Source organism: Cygnus olor, chromosome 13, assembly GCF_009769625.2.
Source record: "Cygnus olor isolate bCygOlo1 chromosome 13, bCygOlo1.pri.v2, whole genome shotgun sequence".
In the NCBI taxonomy this organism is placed as follows: domain Eukaryota; kingdom Metazoa; phylum Chordata; class Aves; order Anseriformes; family Anatidae; genus Cygnus; species Cygnus olor.
The window spans coordinates 2,085,828-2,107,016 of record NC_049181.1 but is presented as its reverse complement, the minus strand read 5'-3'; the positions used below and the strand labels follow the sequence as shown (position 1 = coordinate 2,107,016).

The 21,189-nt window shown below is 43.6% G+C and overlaps 1 protein-coding gene across 3 annotated transcripts in view; it reads right to left on the bottom strand.

The window, feature by feature from the left end:
- LOC121077425 (sodium/hydrogen exchanger 2-like) overlaps positions 1 to 17,596 on the bottom strand; it is a 29,152-nt gene extending 11,556 nt beyond the window's left edge. For 2 of the 3 annotated variants that reach the window (XR_005824029.1, XM_040572669.1), the window contains exons 1-8: positions 16,960 to 17,596; positions 16,375 to 16,410; positions 13,554 to 14,137; positions 11,733 to 12,196; positions 11,252 to 11,502; positions 7,515 to 7,732; positions 4,132 to 4,328; positions 404 to 493 (exon numbers count right to left, since the gene is read on the bottom strand). Coding sequence is in view for 2 of the 3 variants with exons in the window: in XM_040572669.1 (XP_040428603.1) it covers positions 404 to 493; positions 4,132 to 4,328; positions 7,515 to 7,732; positions 11,252 to 11,502; positions 11,733 to 12,196; positions 13,554 to 13,887 (1,554 nt within the window). In the remaining variant the exon portion in view is untranslated. The remainder of the gene's footprint in view (positions 1 to 403; positions 494 to 4,131; positions 4,329 to 7,514; positions 7,733 to 11,251; positions 11,503 to 11,732; positions 12,197 to 13,553; positions 14,138 to 16,374; positions 16,411 to 16,959) is intronic. The other variant, XM_040572671.1, reaches the window with a different exon arrangement.
- Between the last annotated feature and the right edge of the window lie 3,593 nt (positions 17,597 to 21,189).

Here is a 21,189-nt window from a genome sequence, read left to right as displayed (position 1 = left end):
GAGCAAGGTGAACCGAACTGCACCTTTAGGCTCCGGTGACTTCAGATCTCAGCCCTGAAAGCACCCAAGTCTCATTTCATTTCTTTCCCCTTTTCTGAACAAGGTTAGAGCACAAAGTTTTGGGCAAGTGACCATCTTTTTCTGTCAAGTTTGTGCATCACCTAGTGCAATGCCTGACCGAGTCAGTCAGTGCTTGCTATTCCAACGCAAATAATAACCCATGGCTAGAAAGCTGCATAGGACTTCAAACCTGGAAAGGGACTGACCTGCAGAGGATTCAGGTAAAATCAACAGGAGCGTGCAGAGCTGTAGAGTCCCAGGAGCTGCATTTCAGAAGGACCACGTGCTGTCAGCAAAGCATGCAGGAAAGCCCTAGCTGTGTGCTGACAGACGCCCCACTTACCCGGATATGGATCTGCTCTCCCACCGTGGGAGCACTCTCTCTTTTCCTCTTGACGTGCAATAGGTCAACGAGAGGGCGGATGGTCATCCCCTGCAGCATAACCACAAAACCAAAAATCAGGCTGTCTTCACACCAAGTGTTCTGGCAGTGCTTGCTCTGCCTCTTTTGGAGCAAATTCACAAGCATGGACGTGAGCCACAGCTACCCCAGCCACTGCAACAGCAATAACTTGGTAGTCAGACCAAGGCCTGCTGTTTGAGGTAGCACCTCTCCTCTGCTCCGCTTTACGGGCAGGATAGTATCTGTGATGCTTTGACAACACTGAAAACTCTTACCTAACCGCAAGCCACACATCTGGCTTGCTTGCAGAGAGCTCTGGCAGTAGCTCGTCAACGGGAACTCGTGTGCAGGCTTTGGGCTGGGGTAGGCAGAGAGGGGAAGCGCTCCGCGCTCCTTATCTGGCATCTCAGACACAAAAACTCGACCAATAATTTCAAGGTCAAGCCTGCAGCTCGCTATTGCTGCAGCCTTCCAGATGGAAAGCGGCTTGAAATGCTCACGGTTCAACCGCCAAAAACTGTGATAGCCATGGGTACCTCACAGCGCACGGCCTCCGCCAGCGTTTGCCCAGCCCGGAGGGGTGATGTCTGCTAACTTTCTGAGCATTACATGTCACAGATCGTTACTCCAATGATCTTTGATTGTCAGCCAGTGGCTAAGTCTACTAATCAAAGTATCCACCTGGTGGGAAGGGTCAAGGGAAGAGTCTTAATGTCCTTTCAGCCTCGTGAGAGAACTTCTAAAATGCTGCTGTGATGCATTTCTTGGTCTGGCTTCCATACGAAATTACTTTTCTAGGACATGTTTACAGCAAAAATGATGGAGTGGTTGATGTTTATGACTTCTGAATGTCACAAATGTTGGCACGGAGGAGAGTTGAACACATTTTTAATTGCAAAAACAATTAATGTGTCATTTTAATAGCTAATAGCAATAAAAAATGCATAATTATTCAGAGTAAATAACATAAAACTCACAAATTCAGAAACAAAAGATATTAAAAAAATTAAGTAGAGACTATGCAGTTTGGTCTCTTGTCTTCCGTGGATAATTAGCTGCATTTGCATTCGTCTTAAAGTAGCATTTCAGAGAGATATGCCCAGGACTCCCAGATTCAGAAACACCTACACACCTGCATTCCTTTGGCCCTTCCTCGCCTTGGCAGAATTACAGGAATCCCGCATGTCACTGCAGGCCACCAGACCATGACATGCCTGTAGGTCCCCTGTGACCTCCTCCACCCACCAGGGGTAATTCGCCCAGAGTGCATCCCACGATGCTGACAGCTCTATCACAGCTCACACAAAGTTTTTCTACCAACAGTGATGCAGCAGCTAATGGGTAAGCACAGTCAGCAAACAAACAAACAAACAAAAAGACTTCCCAATTATCATATTTGCTCACAATTTCACCAAAGGGGTCAGAGGCCAAGAGGCTGAGAGAGTGAACTTTAAATGGAGAACACGGTATTTAATCTTTAAACCGCACTGAAAGGCAGAACAACGAGGGCCTCCTGTGACATTCCAGACAAGCCCACAGCTCCTAGGAGGACTTTCGGGTCCATGTGGTGCACATCCAGGCCTGCCTGGAAGCACTGAGGACCCTGACACCTGCTCGGTCAGCCTTCTCAAAATCATTAACCAGGCCTGTGATGGGAAGAGCCTTATGCAACTGAGTTAGACTAAAATAGCCATGTTTCCTGGGCTATATAAAGCACCGACAGATCCATGTATGGACAAGCCCAACCGCTGGTTGTTGGTCTGCACAGCACAAGGCTTTTCAGACAGCCTGGTCAGCATTTCCAAGAAAATGAAGTGGCTTCCGAAGCTGCAGGACTCATTTATAAATCCGACTTTCTGGAGGTTCACCTTAATACCTGCATCTGTTGTTTTAGCTTCTGTTTTCTATGCTGGGCTACAACAATATCTTTCTGGTTCAGCTTTTGAGCAAGTTCACTCCCTCCCCCGTTATTCTTGTGGTGGCCTCAGAGGCCCAACACTGCAGGTACCTGGAGCCCACGCCGAGCCTGCCTTTGCAGGGGCTGTGCCCCCAGTGAATGGCTGTGGGTCAAGGGGTCGTCCTGCTGCCACGTACCCGCGGGGGACCCTGTTTAACTCTCACCCTTTAGCACGGAGATGACATCACCAGTCGAGCTTTGAGGTTACACAAAGGCCCTTTCCCGGTCCTGGGAAGGATTTTCCGAGGCCTCGGCAGAATGGAGCTGCTGCCTTAGAACAACCTTTGTCTGAGGCTCAAGAGCGTCTCTGCATGAGCGGACGTGCCTAGTGACCGTATCTTTTCAATTTCTGACCCACATTTGCATCTTAAAACTTGTCACCCTCCACCTAACCGCGCTCCCCCCCACCCCCTGGCCCCTGCTCTTTCCTTTCAGCCCACGACAGAGCCCTGCGAGCCGGGCCCAGTGCAGCTGCCCCGCGGCACCCTGCTCCCAGCCCATCGGCACGCCACACTTGTTGAGGATTTTTGGCTCGTGATGTGGATTAGGAGGACATGGGGAAGCCCTGAGCCGACCCCAGCACAAACACGGCCCCCTCTGCATTGCCCAGGAGCCCGACGCCCATGCCAGAGAGGCCGAGCAGAAGGGGCTCGGTGTGGCGGGCAGTGCTCGGCAGCTGTCGCCCTGACCCGCCACCTCCCACAGGCCCAGCTGCTGCTCCGTGCCCCGACCCAGGGCAGGCGAAGGGGTTGGGGGGCATGAGGGGGGCGGCAGGAGGGCAGCTCCGCTCAGCACCCTGCTCAGCATCACGTGCCTGACCCTGCTCGCTTCGGGACCAGACGACCACAATTTTTTTCTGCCGCATCCTCGTTTGGACGTGGCGGCATTTGTGCGGTGAAGAAAGGAGTTATTTCAGGGAAACCCTTGAAGTAGCCTGGGAGTTAGAGGCTTGCTCCTGGGCCCAGGCCAGCGGGAGGCCCCACGGAGCTGTGCCACCGCCAGGTGTCAGGGCGATGCCGAGCGCGGCCCCAAGGAGAGCACAACGCCCGCCGCCCTGCACCGGGATCCAACGGGATCTGCCAAACAAAGCCGCCACAGCACTGCTGGCAAAGCCACAGAAATACATTCGCAGGGTAATCCCAGCGCAGAGGAATTTTGATAGGAACTTCTACACGCTTGCGTTGGGACCCCATTAGCAAGACGGGGTTCCCTCGTTAGCAGAACTTGTGCCCTCTTCGAGATCCAGCACTCCGGCATAAATGAGCAGACCCAAAGCAGCAACTTCTGTGCAAGAATGTTGGTGCAAGAGGAAGGTTTCTGTACAAGAATCACTCTGTGATTCTGCAATACAACTGAAGAATTGCTAGGGCCAAAAGAGAAAGCAGAAAGCAACAAGGCTTAATGTTCAGTTAAAAAAAAAAAAAAAAGGAAGAAAAAAAGGAAAAAACAGAGGCAAATAAATCATATGTGCTATGACTTCATTTGCTTTTGATTCTCCTTGCTTTTATAACAAGAAACACACCCAATTTTTTTTCCAGTGGAAGAGAGAGCACAATCCCCTTCCTGCTGAATCATCATAAAATAACTACAGCTTATCCATTAGATTGTGCATGAGATCGAATGGCTTGGTAGTGGTTATTCATATGAAAAAAAATATCATGCTCATTCTCTACATCTGCTGGTGACATTCCTTTGGACTGAGCGTTTTTACCTGTATAAACACAGTGAAGAGGATGACAACAGTTGTTGCTGCAATGAAGAGCTTCTTTCTGTGAAAGTCAGGAAGCAAGAAAACCAAAGAGAAACAAATGGCTCCACGGAGACCCCCATACGCTATAATGAATTGGTCTTTGCTGGTGACGGTGTTCACATGAAATCTGTTCACGAAGAAGGTCAGTACAAGAACCCCTGAAAAGCAGGAAAGAAGAAGGCAACACATCAAATGAAAAGAGCAAACAGATATATATCTCATAAATATATCTAATATACTGATTATCTCAAACTCACAATTGTATGATATATTCTGCGGTAGAACATCACTGAACTGGTAAACACTGATGACTAGGAGTTGGCCAGGGCCGAGGGGGTGTATTCCCAAGAATTCCACAAGGCCCCTGGAGAAGGGCTTTTCTTCCAGCCCCAGACATTTTTGATTTGGGGGAATACAACAGATACCAGTGACTGGCAACAGGTTGGGGGACTTTGTAGGACTATAAAATTTTAGTCAGCTCATCTGGTAGTAAATTCTCTTTTTTCTCCTCAGCCTCATGCTTATCACAGTCCACCTGGAAAACTGGAGTTTCCTTCAGGAGGACTCTGAACTCTGCAAAGGATTTTTAGTATTATCCCACTCCCATGACTGCGGATGCCCAGAGCATACCATTTACCTATGAAAATAAAAATAAAAATAAAAAAATAAATAAAACATTAAGCCTGCATTAATGTTCTTTCTTCACAAATTTTTCACTCAAAGATTTATGCTGTTCAACTTTAGACTGTGTAAGGTGACACAGCGATTGATGTAATTTACAGTTGCTTGCAAATACACGAACAGATTCATAAAGGAACAAAAAGTCTGGCCTTAAATCTATAAGCCGTGATCTTAATACCAACTGATATGAAAAACATTTTATTTCCTGAAGATTAATAGCCATTTTGAGAGCTGGTGACACAGACTGTCATTGCCTGTTGCTAGGAATTAGCAGGACCCACATCACTGTTGCTCCTCTAGAGGGTGTTTGTAAAGCATCATTGAAGAAATGAACTTCAAAAGTAGCGTACGTGAAATGTACTAATCAAACATCTTCCCACACATGTTCAACTAAAAATCACCAACGTGATTGCAGAAGAAAACAAAAACCTGTGGATGTTCAGAAATAGCAAGCTCAATGAAGTGAGCCTCACAGCACCTTCCCTGCACCCAGAGCACCGGGCACAGGCACCCAAAGAGCTGCTGGGGAGGGATTTGGTTAGAAGGGGCTTTGTAGCTTCTAGCTCAAGCAAATGCTCTGCTCTGCGCCAAAAGGCTCTGAACTAAACCCAGAAGGACTACAGCACAACTTACACCCTCAGCCCAGTACTGTCAACCCCGAAGTACCCGATTCCTGCAGGAGGAATCTGTAGGGTCTGGGCCTGTGCCATGAGCACGTCCAGAGCTGCTGCTGCCTGGGTGGGCTGAGCAGGTCCCACCTCGGCCACCACCTCCAAGGCAGGCGCTTCAAGCCCAGCCCCAACCACTTCTGCCCAGCTCTCACCCACCCCATGCACTGATGCCCCGCACGCAGAGCACAATGGTGCTGCGGAGACCCACACTCAGGGTCAGATATGCAGAATGATTACAAAACAAGAAAAAAAAAATCAAAATAACTCAGAACGTCTTTTCATATAAGCCATCTAATTAAAAAAAAAAACAAACACCACTCATAAAAGATTTGAATGTATGCACGTTTCCAGGTGCACTTACAGTGCACAGTTATTAAAACAAACCTTGGCATGTATTAACAGCTAGTAAAACACATTCTGCTGTGTCTTGCTAATCATGGTTTATCGTATTTAAGCAATTTCTTGAAGTGTCTATCAAATTTGAGTTCAAGTAAATTGCCATTCTGCTTGACTCAGTGGTTTGTAAACATAAATCCCATGGAATGTTTTGTAGCTACTGAATTCTTTGCCAAAATTCTTTTGCTCTGTTGTATCTGCAGATATTGTTAATATATAAAAACATTCATAAATGAGAAGGATAGAAAAGAAAGAAGATGGGAACATATTGGTGTCATGGAGTTCATCTCTATCATCTTTTCCTTTCAAAAAAACATTTGTACAATATTAAACAGTATTATATTTGATTACATTACATTGTAAAATGAGATCCCAGAGTACTCTGGCACCCGGACTCATGTTTTCACTGTAACTGATCTCAAGGAGATATCTTTAGCCACAGTTACCAGTGAAGTATAACACTCTTCCTTCAATTACCACTAGGTTTTGTTCACTTTTTTACGGTGAACACTGCAGTAGGTTTCCCAGTGAGGTTGTAGAGTCTCTCTCCATGGAGGTACTCAAAACCCAATGAGACAAAGCAGATTGAGCAGGGCGAGGGACCAAAGAGGGACAATGGTAATTGTTGAGTCCGTAGCACACCTTGGAAATCTCAAATTTAAGCACACCTTGGAAATCTCAATTTAAGTGCTTTGGAGCCCAGCTCCAAAACTGTTTCAGGGTATCATTTTCCTGCTAACACTTCACAGTTGTTCCCACAGAGGAACAAGCAGACACTGAGGTGTTGGAGCGTGACATTTTCTTCCCATGTCACAACATGCAGATTTGTTCTTATAAGTCACCACCACCACCCAAAAAAAAAAAAAAAAAGAAATCTGGATGGGTGTTACAACTCACTATAGTTACTTATATTCCTAAACATGGCATCTAAAATCTTAGTTACACAAGTATCCTCATGTTTTCTCCTGTTACCTCCATTTTAGGTCCCAGCTCTTATCTACGCAGAAATAAGCTATGTGAAGCAGAACAGCATCTCCAGGGACAGCTGTCTGATGGCTCCAACAGTTTTCCATTTAAGGACACTGCTGTACACAGAAGTTGTTATGAATTAAATCCCTTAAATCCCTGCAATTCAGAATATGCAGTCAGAGGCCCCAGGGTTTTACACAGCTCTTTGATCCCAGGCTCTGCACTTACACCCTTTCTCCTGTTGTGAAGATACCAAGGGACGAAGCCACACTGAAATGGAAGAGGAGATCGTGGTAATCAAAGAATGGCCTGGGACAGATGTATCAATACACTAGATATCATGAGAATTTCTATTTAGCACCAGCGCTGTCTGTGGTGGTTGCACAGAGTAGGAAATTGCAGTAAAGTGCATGGCTTGCTTTTGAGCCAGACAGCAGTTCTGGAGGAGGAGGAGGAGGAGAAACATCAGCTGGGGCAGCCCTTTCCAGTCCTTGGATTCACACCTGTAATAACCACACACACAGGGAAACAGCAGAGGATGATGGCGGGAGCAGAAGCACTCTCCCGTTTCACAGAATTATATGTTTCACTCAAACAACCACCAAAAAAAGCATAATTTCACCATACCTAGCGCTCTCCAAATGAGACAGAAAATGACAGTGAAGCAAATATATGGCCAGTTCCACTCATGATTTTCTCCAATGGTGGAAACTCCAAGAAAGATGAAGATGAGGGTATCGCTAACGCTGCTCCACATCTTCATGAAGTACTTGACTGTGGTGTGAGACTTCAGAGAGATGTTGGCCTCCACGTAACGTTTCATGCCCATGGCACAAGCAATGATGCTGAGAAAACGAAACAAATTTTTCTTCATAAGTGCACAAAACTGACACGTTAACATTTAAGAAAAATAAAAATGGCTTCATCCAGTGTCAGATGTTTGCGTCAGTACAGATCCACTTCCTACATCAGTCCACTGATGTTGGCAGGACCACCAGGACAGTAAGATACTACGTGGGTTGACCAGACTGCCTGAATCTGATTTTTAACAGATAAACAACTCAATCTACTGCATTTATCATAGCCACGCTGCAATACTTCCAGTTAAGTACACCCAACACTTCCCATCACCACACGGTTTTAGCGCTCTGACTGTGCCAGTCTCTCACCATCTGGGCCGAAGAATTTCATTCGTAGGAGCTGCTTCTCCTGGATGGGAAAAAGACGTTTGAGAGGAAGGGAGACTGTTTTTTCTCAGTACGAGAAATGCATAAATAGGACTCCTTTGAGTTTGTTTGCTGTCTGGTCACTACAGCAGACTCTTGTAGGATTCAGGATCATAGAGCAGCTCGAATACTGCACTCCTGCACTCAGGGGAACAAAGCTAGCCTAAAGCTGGAGAAACTCGAGCACAAGACATACCTCACGTTGCCTAATTCCAAGCCCATCCGGAGTTGCAATGCACATTCTACAGGCACAGCGAGGAAGCCATCCCCTCCACCCAAACAAAAACCAACAAAATGCTCAAGCAGTAAAAAATAAAAATCTTAATGAACACTCATCAGGCTGCACAATGAGCCAAGAAACAGCTTCCAAGAGCACTGCTGTGTTTCTGAGCAAATTAGAGAGCATCGCTATAGTCGGAACATTCAACTTCCTCGTGTATCGCATAGCCAAGGTCATTTCAGAAGTGTGCACCACCAATTAAAACTTCTGCCTTGCAATTTTTCATGGTTAATTGGTTCTTCAAGTTACAGGGTACATGTGGTTAGCCTAATTCATCAGCTTTTCAAATCAATACGTATTCAGGCCAGCAGTCTTGGAAGGTCAGAACAATTGAGTGCTCAGAGAGTCAAAGGTCCATTTTTTATATTTTAGCCCCGACAGAAACATTTTGTTTCAAATGTTGTACCGACAATGGCAAAATGGATTTACTTCTCTGAGATCTGATTTCCACTGGTGTTTGGAAGGCCAGTCAGTAAAACTCTGTGTGGATGAAACCTCCTTTCACAGGGGATTTCATGGTAACTCTGCTGTCCTGCTTCAGCCCAAGTATCGAAACGAACTAATCAAAGTCCCCACGTCTTTGCTGATGAGGAGAGTTTTCATCTGGTTGTGGTTTTGTAACCTGCATGAAATCACAGACCCTGATTCCCTTCTCCACAGCTCTTTATTTCAGGAAGACAGAGCCAGCCACCGCGTTGCTGCTCCCAATTTGCACGGCTGCTAACAAGAGCAGAATAAGGGCCACTTTCTTCTGGCTCATCGGTGAATCACTAATGCAGCACCGCTGCCATAACTGCATATATTATTGGACCAAGGCAAAAGGAATGAACAACAGCTACATTCATTTCTGCTCTACTTAAACCACTAAGAAAATCAGTGATACTATTATGGAAAAACACTTATCTGGTATTTGGTTGGAAGAACAAACAAGACATTACAATAAAATAAAAATAAAACAGACTTTTTTGAAATGAAGATGGACTTCCACCCACTGTGAGTTACTGATTCCTTGGCTTGGCATTCAAACAAATGAAAATAACAAACACACAAACATTTCTATTTTTTTCATCTTAAAATAATTATTTGTTTTTCCTCATTGCCATGAAAAAAAAAAGAAGATACATTTTTCAAAGGAGAAAGAAAAGGATATAAAAGGTTAGATTCAGAAAAGCCACGATGTTCTTACTGGGGAAAAAGATCCCATTTTGCTCAGCAGCCTGCCACAATGTTCAAATCCCTTTTCCAACTAGTGTTTAAGTTCACTTCCTTCATCTATTAGGAAAAAGTACTAGTACTTAACACTATTCTGAAATTGGTCTTTTTGATTTTACACTGACCCACTTTGCCTAAAGCACAAGTCATGAGCTAAATAAAAGAATTCTTCTGTTTCTATATCTGCCTAAATAAATAGGCAGATAAAATAGTTCCAACTAGGAACTAAGAAGTCCAACAAGTATTTATGGCCATCCAGAGCCATGTTTTGGAAGTGTTTTCTTGGGGAAAAAAAAAAAAAAAAGAAAAGAAAAAAAAGGATACAGGTCCAGATCAGATTCACAAAGAAAGAAGAAATTTGACCTATTCTCTCACAGCTTCAAAGATGGACCCTGCCACTAGGACAAGGAGAGAAAATATATATATTTCAAACTAAAAAACATTTGCAGAACTGCTTAGCAGATTGTGTTGCATTCACTTTTTTTTTTTAGACTATGTAGAATTGATTATTTTTGGCAATCAAACTATTTTCAAAGAAACATTTGGTTTCTTTGAAAGGTCTGCTTCTTATAATACAGTATTTCCTGGTCAGAAATGAATGAATTGTTTAAAAATCAGGATATATAAAAGAGGCATTTATAATTTGGCAATTATAAGAGCAGTAGTGTAGGTATCGGCTGCCTTTGCAATTGCTTTGCTTTAGAAACAATACATTATTCAAAAGAATAGAAAATGGGTTCCATAATGGGTACAGTATATTGTGATTTATAGAAGGAGACACCATTAGGATTGAATGTTTTCTGCTCCATGATGATTATGCAGCTTTATATTTATTTCACTGTTCTGCCTTTTGCTCCTATAAATAGGCTTTCTCTTACCTATTCCCAGAGCTAGACTTGTTGTCAGTAATGCCAGAATATTTTTCACATCAACTATTCAAGGAAACAAAATCTGCAAGATACAGGAATAGTTTAAATCCAAAGGAGCATCACTGGCTTTAAAACAGATTTCCTCCATATATATACATATATATATATATATATATATTTTAATCTTATCACCAGATTTACATTTGTTTACAATGTAGCTATCAATGGAGTCTAAGTGCACTTTATACTCTTCAGGGAAATATTAAATGGTTGGTTGTGATCCTCAGCAGCAGCTAACTTAGTTTAGGTAGTAGAACCAAATGCAACAAATATCAGCCCATAGATGTCAGAAGGACTGAATCACTTCTGCTGTGTTTTTCATCTGCCTCTGCTTTCCAAGGTAAGATTTCTTCAACCATTAGGACTACTAGATCCATTTTTTCTCAGCACCAGCTCTGCAGGTGAAATTCACAACGAGGAGCTAAGCACAATGTTCAATTATCAGTGTGTGGAACTGACTGTGCTATAATAAATTGCAAGCAGTTTTGGTTTAGTACCTTTGAAACCTTGATCTCTGCCAAATTTGGCTGAAATTGGTCTGAGGATTTAAAACATTACTAGAGACAGAGAGGTGATGCACAGGCCCACACGAACTTTCTGTTCACTGTCACAGACACATTTCCAGCTAACCAAACTTACTTAAAAAGTTTCTGATGCTTTTCAGCAAGTATAACCAAAAAGCTTTCCTGGAGAAACGAGATGCTAGGACATACTTACGCCACGATTCCAGAGAGGTGAAACATTTCTGCAGTGAGATAGGAGAGATAACTGTACAGGAAGACAAAGAGCGGCTCGATTACGCGGATATCCTTGGTAAATCGCGTGGTAAAGGCGGCCGTCATCCCAAAGGTAAGACCTACTAAAACTCCTCCAATCCCAACCACAAAGAATTTTCCAACTCCAGCAAAAACATCCACAGTTTTGATGGCTGGCATTTCACAGAACGAGCGAAATAACTTGTAGAGCACCTGGGTGAGAAAGGAAAGAGAGAAACGGCCATTAACAAAGTGTTCACCAGCCCGACAGGAGGGTGCTGTGGCACTCGCATGCATTTCTGCCTGCAGACACGAGCCAGGTGCTCAGCTCCGCTGCAGCTGAAGGGTTGTCCACCCAACAGCCTGGGGCCAGAGCATAGGACCAGGCATCCTCTGCTAGAAGAGGCTGTTGAAGCCTTTTTCCCCCGTGGAGGAAGGCTTACCACGGTCACCGCGTCATTCAGGAGCGACTCGCCGAAGACCAAAATGTGCAGCTTTTCGTTGACGTGTATCTCCTCAAACACAGCCAGCACTGCCACAGGGTCCACCGCAGCGATCAGGCTGCCGAACAAGAGGTTATGGAGCAACGAGACGTCTTGCAGGTGAAAGGCCCTCACTTGGCAGATGCCATACAGCGAGAAGCCAATCCCAAACACGTTCCATATCGTCCCCACCACCGCGTACAGGAGTATGGTGCCGATGTTCTCAAAAAAGGGACGGCTGGGCATGAAGTACCCTGCGTCGAGGACGATGGGTGGCAGCAGGTAGAGGAAAAAGATGTCACTGTCCATAACGGGTGGTGACTTGTCATTTAAGCCGTAGATGATGCCTCCCATGATGAGTCCTACAAATATCAGTAAACAGCTCTCTGGCACGACAGAAGGCAGCTTGCTGTATAGATGAAAGCCTGCAAGGGGATGAAGAGAAAAATTCCGTATTATCTCAGCAGCCCAAACTGGCCAAAGAGCACCAGCTCCTCACTGGGGTGAGGAAGCTTCCTAACCTCCCTCCTTCTGCAGGCTGCACTTGGGAATCATAATAATAAATGTGCATAATTATGGTAAAGTTGCCCAATCAGAAACTGGCTCAAAAATCTGAAAGATCACTGAAAATACCAAACTTTCTGAAATTATTATTGGTTCAGACTGCAGTTCAACATAGCATAACATTAAAGATGTATTTTTGGTAACACACAAACATTAAAAAAAAAAAACGCATAAATAAAAATGTCTTTGAGATAATTTATGACGTAATCTAGTTAGCATGCCAACTTCAGCACGAAGAACATAAATAGTAACTGCTAATTTTAAACACAATACAGATCCCATACATCCAAAAAGATCAAAAAAGGAATCTCATTAATTATAAATAGTACCAGTTTTCATATTATTTAATAATTGACACAAATCTAATGGTAGCATTGATTTTTTTTTTATTATTTATTTTTCCCAATCAGGCCAGCCTTGTGCAACACCCAGTGTTAGAGAGAAATCCTGACAAACACCAGAAATACTCAAGGTGGGTTATTAAAAGAAAGAAACTGAACAAACCAAACTGGAATAGAAATAAATAAATAAATATCTGTGATTATTACTATTTCTTCACATGTATTGACAGAATTGAGACCTCATCATATAATATGCAGAATAGCAAAAGGAAAAGACCATCTCCATCTGAAAGTAATTCTGATCTAAACAAATCTCAGAGATGTTTTCTTTCTGAGGAAAAAATAAAAGGAAAAGGTGGTAAAATAACCTATATTATGGTAATTTCACAAAAGCAATCACAATTTCTGTAGGAGGGGGGGGAATAAAGGATATATAAATTCCATTTTCCTATAGCAAGTTCTGCAGATGAATGCAGGTCTGCTTGCCTTATGCGTTTTGTTTGACTTTATCTGGCTCATGGAAATATTACAGCAGCTAAAAGTGTTCCCTGAAGGGCACAGTGGCTGCTTCCAAGTCAGATTATCGCCACGCACACAGACACATTTGCAGAACTTAGGTCTCAGCAAAAAGTCTGACGTACAAGGTGTGCATTCTTAGGACTTGGTGTGTTACCTCCGGCTCCAAGATCACCTATTTCTGTCCCACCCCAAAGAGCTTTGAGCTCCGGAGATGAAGCACAGCCGGTCCCTTTTCCTCCTGGTCCTACTCACAAAGGGGATTTGAGGAAGGACCGATGCCTCCCCACCCCACCGCTGTCCCCAGGCCGCCCCGCAGAGCAGGTGAGACACCGCTCCTCACCCTCTCGAGATGCCTTACCTATTTTGGCCAGGGATGCAAGCATGATCCAGAGCGTGATTTCAAAGGGGACTTGGACATGTTGGTAATCCAGAGAGAAGAAGGCGTGCTCTGAGGATTCGTTGCCCCAGGCTTCCTCGGCAGCCCAGCTCCCGTTCTCTGCTGCTGGAGAGCCCTGCAGGGCTCTGACCCGGGCGGCCTGCAGGAAGGAGGAGAGCAAGGGCCCGGCCAGGACAGCAGCTGCGGCTCTGCACCCTGGCCTCTGCCTCTCCATTTGCCCTTGAAGCCGCCCGCTGCGTGGGTTTGGCCACAGACTGCTGCTCCCGGCCGCTGGCTCTTGCTCTCGATGCTGCATGCGTCCTGACGGAGCCAGCCAGCGCGGGTGGATGTGGAAAGGAGTGACAGCTCAGCCTCTCACCACCCCTCTGCCCTGCTGGGAGCCCCCCTGAGGATCGCACCCCCTCGGGACCACGTGCCCACACGGGCAAAGGCTCCCCCTCCGCATGCCTCGCGTACCAGATGCATTCCTGCGCATGTTTGAGGGGCGTCGCGTCGTAGTGCTAACCCCTGACGTGGTTTGGCTCCCCGTGTCTCAGATAGCCACCCTGGAGGGGGGGAAAAAAAATAAAGTAAAACCGAAACTGCCACTAGAGCAGCCAAGCCTTGGTGGAAAAGGTCCCACATAAAACAACCCCATCCAGAAAGGGGTCAACCAGACAGTGAATTTCACCGGACTTCTCATCCCTCGCCCGCTGCCCACAGTGCCCAAAGGCAGCGATGCTACTGATAATCAGTTTCCATTTGGAAAACCAAGCAAAGCAACTATCTATCTTGTGCTGAACACAGAGCTGCAAGCTGGGCTGGATGAAGGCCCCCTGAACAGAGGAATAAATTTCAACATTTGCTTAAAGCTTCATCTTATAGTAAAAGAAAACAGGAAAAATTATCTCATTTCGCTGCTTGGAAACGGCACTGAAAACTGAGTGAGGTTGCTTACAGAAGCTGGACAGACGGACGGACAGAGCCAACAGCAAAATCTGCCAGACTCTGAGCTGGAGTGGCTTGATACCATGCCACAGGGCATACGATGGCCTGGTCTGAGCAGTTCTTTGCAACCCCAACCTCCAACTTTTACATAAACCCGAATGCCTGTTTTGGGAAAGACGTATTTTCAACAGAACGAGATGTACAAATATCACAGAGGCAAAAAAAAAAAAAAAAACATATTGGGTCAAATTCCTCCATTGTGGAGTTTCATATAAGTTAATGATGTTTCAACAGGGATGAATTTAGCCCAAAGAACAGATGTAATTAAAAACCAGAGGCCCCAGGCTGTTGCTAGACTAATCGATGGCCTCTTTGTTTCTCTGCAGCTGCCTGAATGACACCAAAATGGAGCTGCCAATAACATGCTGGTGACCCACTTCTCTGCGACAGAGCCAGAACCCAACAACCAAGTGGTGCTAGAAACAAACTTTCTTATATTGACAAACTGAGGCAGGGATGATGATAAGTGCCCAGGGCACTGGCGTCAGAGCTGAGTGATGGAGGCAGCTCTGAGCCTGGGCTCGCATGTCCCACTATCATATTTCCTCTTTCTGCCGAAATGCTTGGTGCTGAACTTAGGAGTTTGAAGATTTGTTCAAGAGTTTTGCCAGCCTCTTATTCTCCCCCACCCCAGACAATCCCGTTTGATTTTTTATATATATATATTTTGAGGTAAAAAGCAAGAAAGTTAACATTCAGTTGCATTTTTCCTAAGCCAGAAATGAAGTGTTTGCACCTTAGAAGGAAAAAAGACCTGCAGCATGGAGCTGTGCTACTGGAAAATGTTTTTGTTTATGGAATCATTATCTACTTGATAATGGAACCAGAAAAATTTACAAACTTAGGACCATATCTAAGAGACAGCAGCAAGGATAAAATTAAAATATGCTCCATTGTTCTAATAAAGAAAGCTTCAAAAATTAGGACCTTAAGAAGGAAGCCAAAATGACAGGTGAAGTGACAAACCACATGTGCATACATGTATTTACCTTAACTGCTCACCAAAGCTCTGTCTGAACAGAGCAGAGCACACCCTGGTTCTAAGAAAAAGATATAAAATACAACAGATAGGAAAGGAGCCTGCGCCAGTGCTCTCCGCAGAGTTTCACTGAGCCTGCTTCATGTGTATTCCTCTCTGCTCCTTTCTGTGCTGCTGGTCACATCCCTGCAACCAGCTCCATGCAGACGGAGCAATGGATTTGCGTTCCTGCAGCCACGGAGCCTCCCTCTGCAACTGGCTTTCCTCCCTCGAAGACTCACACACGTGCCTCAAAGAGCCGTTGTCCTCCTCAGTCTAATTACTGCTTTCCATACCCAGATCCATGCAGGAATAACTAAATGCTCTTAGCAAATGTTTTGGACGCCATATTTCATCACAGTGAGAACTTCCAAGTTTGCTCCTGGCACTTTAAAACTCCTCATTTTTATGTTTTGAATTGTTTCACCCTCAAGTTCTGTATAAATAAGCTCATTACTTCCCTTGCATTTTTACATATATATCACTTTTCATTAGGTATGTTACGAATAAACCAAAAGCAAACAACAAAATGTTTTTCCAAAGCGCTGATAACACAGTCCTTGTCGTTCCTCTTGTAATGGCTATTGATATTATTGAACCACTTTTTAATGTGAATACAATTTAATCATACACTTATTGACATGCTTTCATTTTTTCCTAATGTACTGTGCTTTCCCCCATTTTTAGGTTTCAGGGCTAGATTCGGATCCCCATAAATTTATTGACGGGCACCTTTCTCCTGTTGAAACGAATGGGATTATGGGAAGAACAACTTACTGTGTAGTATGGTAACAGCAATCAGAACTCAGGATCCTGTAATGAAAATACTACGTTAGATTAATTCTTTTAACTGTTGCTATTATACTCCTTAATCAGTGACAACAAATTTATTTTTCTTTATTTTTCTTTATTTACTTTTTTTTTTAAGCTTCCTGACTTGTAATTACTTCTAAGTATACTCTAATTTATGGCTTTTTTTTTTTTTATATGAAAGAATCATTTAATGAAAGAAATGCAGTAAATTAAATCTCAATTTCCATCACTTCCTGAAATTCTTATTATCTACCACTGAAATTTATAAAAGAGAACTTTGAGTATGCTCATACCCTACAGGGATGGGGGGAAGAAAAGTAATTTGTAATGTACCTTTCAGCTACAGTACTGCAAAGACTTTCCATATTATTTGGGTCTCAAATGAGGAAATCATTTAAGCATTTACTTAACTGTGAGTCTCAAGGTTCCATAGCTTATAGTTAATAACACGGGAAAATCCTATGTTGGACTGGGGCCTCCCAGAAACACCCAGCACAGCAGATCACATAATGTAATCTTCTTAAGTAATTTGCCAGGCTCAGAACTCACTGGACGGCTTCCCCTCACCGCTGCGTGTGAAGGGTATTGCAGAATTTCCCACCGTCGGGAGTTCCACTAATTTCCAGTCTTCGGTGCAATTCAGGTAATCCTGGTAGAATTATTTCTGCTTTCAAAAGCTCTCGGTTATTACTCTTTTGTAGTCTCTGTAGCGAGCACCATTCTCACTTTTCCACAGCGAAGTCCCATTTCCCAAAACCAAAGACTGACTTTTTTTTTTTCCTTCCATGAAATAACTATTTCGATAGCATATAGCACGCTACCCTACACACAGCCGGGCTTTTTCTCCCTCCAAAGCAATTTTCTTAATTGTGTGAGTGAGGTCTGGTTGCAAAGGAGCTTACACACACTCCTTCCCTTTGCGTGCTTCCCTCTCCATGGAGGCTGCTGGCACGGAGCTCCTGCAGCATCCCACGGGAGCACAAAAAGCGGCACAAGGCTACCCACGGCCACAGCAGTTCAGCCTGCAGTCCTGTGATCTGTGGCAAGAAGAAAGATTTTACTAATAAGTACTCGTGGTGTTTGCTGACCTCACGTAGCCCCACTCCTGCAGGAACGGTGCCTGGCCAGCGGAGGAGGTCTCCTACTAAAGCTGCGGTAAACACACAGTAAAGCTCCCGAGAAGTTACCTGTACACTCCATCTGATCAGCTCATGGTGTAAAGATAATATATTCGATACGTTACAGAAGTCTTACTGATATTAACCCTGATACACAAACACTGCTTTTCCCACAGATGTCAGAAGAACGGCCATTTGCTTACATGCGCTGTCCAAAGTTTGAAGAAAGTCGTTCCAATTTATCAATGTGCAAAATCTTTTCCACCATCAGAATGGAAATTGCTCATATTTTCACAAGGTCATCTTTTTTTTAAAAAAAAAAAAAGAATAAGCTTCTCCTCCTCTTTGCCTGCATTTTCCATTGCATTTTAATATGTGCAGTGAAGAGTATGCATAAAATACTGATCATCTTCCTGAAGAAGCAGGGATGGAAGGGTACATATTTTCATACATATGCAAGCCCGCAAGCAAACACAGAAAATACATACAGCAGACAAGCAGTTTAACAGGATTTAATCAAAACTGAAATTAAGACCAAACCCCTCAACACACTTCCCTTGCTGGGAAGGATCACGCAGCTTTTCTGAGAAGCAGAAGCATAAAACCCCTTAAAATGTAAAGTCATAACATGTGGTTTGTTTTTTTTGTTTTGTTTTTTCCCCTCAGTGTATCACAGGCCACGAAGATATTGGGAAGCTAACTGTGTTGCAGGGATCGAGATGAGTTGTGCTGCTGTATCGCATGGCACTCAAGGAAGAGCACACACTTAACAAGTGACTTCATTCAAAGAACTGGTTTTAAAGAGAATTTGAACAAAACCACTCATTTCTAACAAATACTTTGTTTGCTCAACGTAAAGAAGAATAAATTGAAAGAACGAAGATCTTTATCTGATCTCCCTCGTGATCAGGAAGCTGCAGTGTGCGTACACAATGCCAGAGGTAAAACTTGTTGCTTATTCCTTAACATTTAACCGACTTGAGGAACGCAGATTTATCACTGAGGGTTTTACCTTGCCTAAAAGGAGAGAGTCCAACAAATAATCGCTCCCACATGAATATTAGGAAGATCCAAAGGAGAAGGACTTACCTACTTGGATGTAATGTCCTTGCCCAGCCCCTGCTGCTTTTCCCCACAGCAGCGGTGCTCGGGCTGACTGCGAGGTGGCCTCACGTTTAGCTACTGACTAATTAACGTGGCCTGAAACAATTCCTGCAGGGCAATTACATGCCAAGTACACGTTAATCGTTTTGGTACTGACTTCTGTTTGGATTCCACTTCTGTCAATAACAGCTCAAGCATTTTGAGAAATTGCTTAAATGAGTTGTAAACCAAATAGCCTTTAATATCTTTCTTCATCATTATAACTGGAGAAGTTTGTAACTTTATTGAGCCTGTGGCCTCAATAAAATAAATAATACTTATCCTTTCCAGTTACCTAAAAACAATTTTTTTCATTTAAGTTACAAAGTTTTAATTCCCTGAGACACATCCAGAATTCACACAATTGCAGATGAGATTCATTTCCAAGAGACAGTATGATGTTTCTCCCATTAAATAATTCTTTTATTGCTCGTTACTTTTTACATGACCAAATTGGAGTGAAATTCTTAAACTTGTGCAAAAAAAATCTCCAGTTGACATCTAGTAAGACTGGAGACTGTTTGGTAAAAGTCTGCTTGAACCAGTCAAAAGCTAGCTGTGATTTCACCTGGTAATGTATTTTCTTTGATATGTTTGCAAGACAACCTGAAGAGCCGAAAATAACTGCTGCTTTAATACCATTGTAATCTTTGTCATTGGGTAGGAAAATACACAAGACTGGACAAACCCAACACTGAAAATCACTGTTGTCGTGGTTCATGGCCATGACAGTTTGGTAATCACAAAATACAGACCCAAAGAGGAAAACGAACTCTGGAAGTCAGCGCAGGTGATTACAGCAGCAAGCCACGGTGTGAGGTGCGTTAAAACTAAGGACGGTAAATGTCACGTAATGACGCAGCCTGTAGCTTCTTTGGGGGAATAAACATCAGCAGATGGATACTTCCTAGGATGTATTTGTTATACAAAACCATTCAGTAAACCTGTTTGAAGGCTGTTTCAGTGCAGTGGTGTCGCCTGTGATCGATGACCTGTACTATGTTTAATAGCTGAGTGTGAGTGGAGAACGGTTAGAAAAGGGAAACGGTGTTGTGTCAGCTTCCTTTCTGAGCAAGCACAACCAGTGCAAATATTCGGGGACATTATTTTCCCGCCCAACTTGCGCAGCTTTTGCGTATGTAACATTACAGCTTTCCCTTTCTGTTCCAAGAAGAGCTATTTTTCTTTAATTCAACTAAGAGGAAAGAGGAATAAGAATGAACAAAATCTGTTCATTTAAAACTTGAGGCCAAGATTTTTTTGGAAGTTAGTTTGCAGTTCTGTTCATGGTTCCATTAAGTTCACAAATTTTATTCATTTGAAACAAAGCAGTAGTATGCAGCTCACATGCACAAAAAGGGCGCGAGTTGGGCAAGTCTAGGTTTTCTCTCACTCTTCTCTTCCCACACGAGACAGAATCCAGGAAGAAAAGTTACTTCAGGATAAATGAACAATTCCAACAAAGAATGACAGTGAGCAAAGCACACAACAAAACAGAGAGCATCTGCCCGAGAAGCCCGCGAACACACTCCTCTTACCAAGACTCAGCAGATTGTCAGGCAACCATTTGCCAGTCCTGTGTCTCCCTTACTGCTTGCCAGACGAGCAGTAACTGGTTACTTTTCTATAACTTTATGCATGCAAGTCAAATAAAGAAACATTAAAAAAAAAAGTATATTATCTATGTAGTAGTACCTTAGTATCTTCATCAATAGTCAATTTGGGAACATGGCATCATGTGCTTACCCACAGGGACACTCTTGATCTGACAAAATTTAACAATAATGAGTACATAATTACATAAAACCTTTCCTCTGATACTCTCAGCCTGCCAGCCCAGAGCTCTGTTAATTTTTGTAGTAAGTAACAACTGAAACATCAATTTTATAGGTTTGAGCAACAGGCACAGCCATTAAATAAACTGGTCAGCATCACAGCATGCATTAGAAGTTTGATGATGAAAAGCAGAAGCGTGTTGTCAGTACGGATGAGGAATGAGGAAAAAATAGTAGCACAGCATATTAAGAAATTACATTATTGCACAAAACAAGAAATTTTTTGAGGACCACCAAGGGCCCCTAAAAAGAAGTCAGAGCTTACGCACCAGCAAGATTGCATGGGTGTATTTCCAAAGCATGGAGACACTTATCCTCCGACACCAAATATATTTGCATATATAACATCATCAATATAACCAATACAACCAGTTTTCTATTAAAAAAATAAAGTAAAAAAATTCAGCTTCAGCAAATAAAACCTTATATTCACAGCAAAGCTAGTATTTCCAGGCCCCTGCAAACACCAGAGGGAAATTAAAACCAGCAGCCCTCTCTGTGCGTAGTTCAACTGCACAAAAAAAGAAGCACATCAGCCAGCTTTGGTACCTTGCCAGCACCACTGACTGCCGGAGCACACAGAGCTCTGCAGAGCTCAGAGCGGCACATCAAAAAATCCACCCTTGCCTTGCCCCAACAGCATCAGGTATTCCCCCAGTCTTGTTGCTGGGGTTTTTGCACGA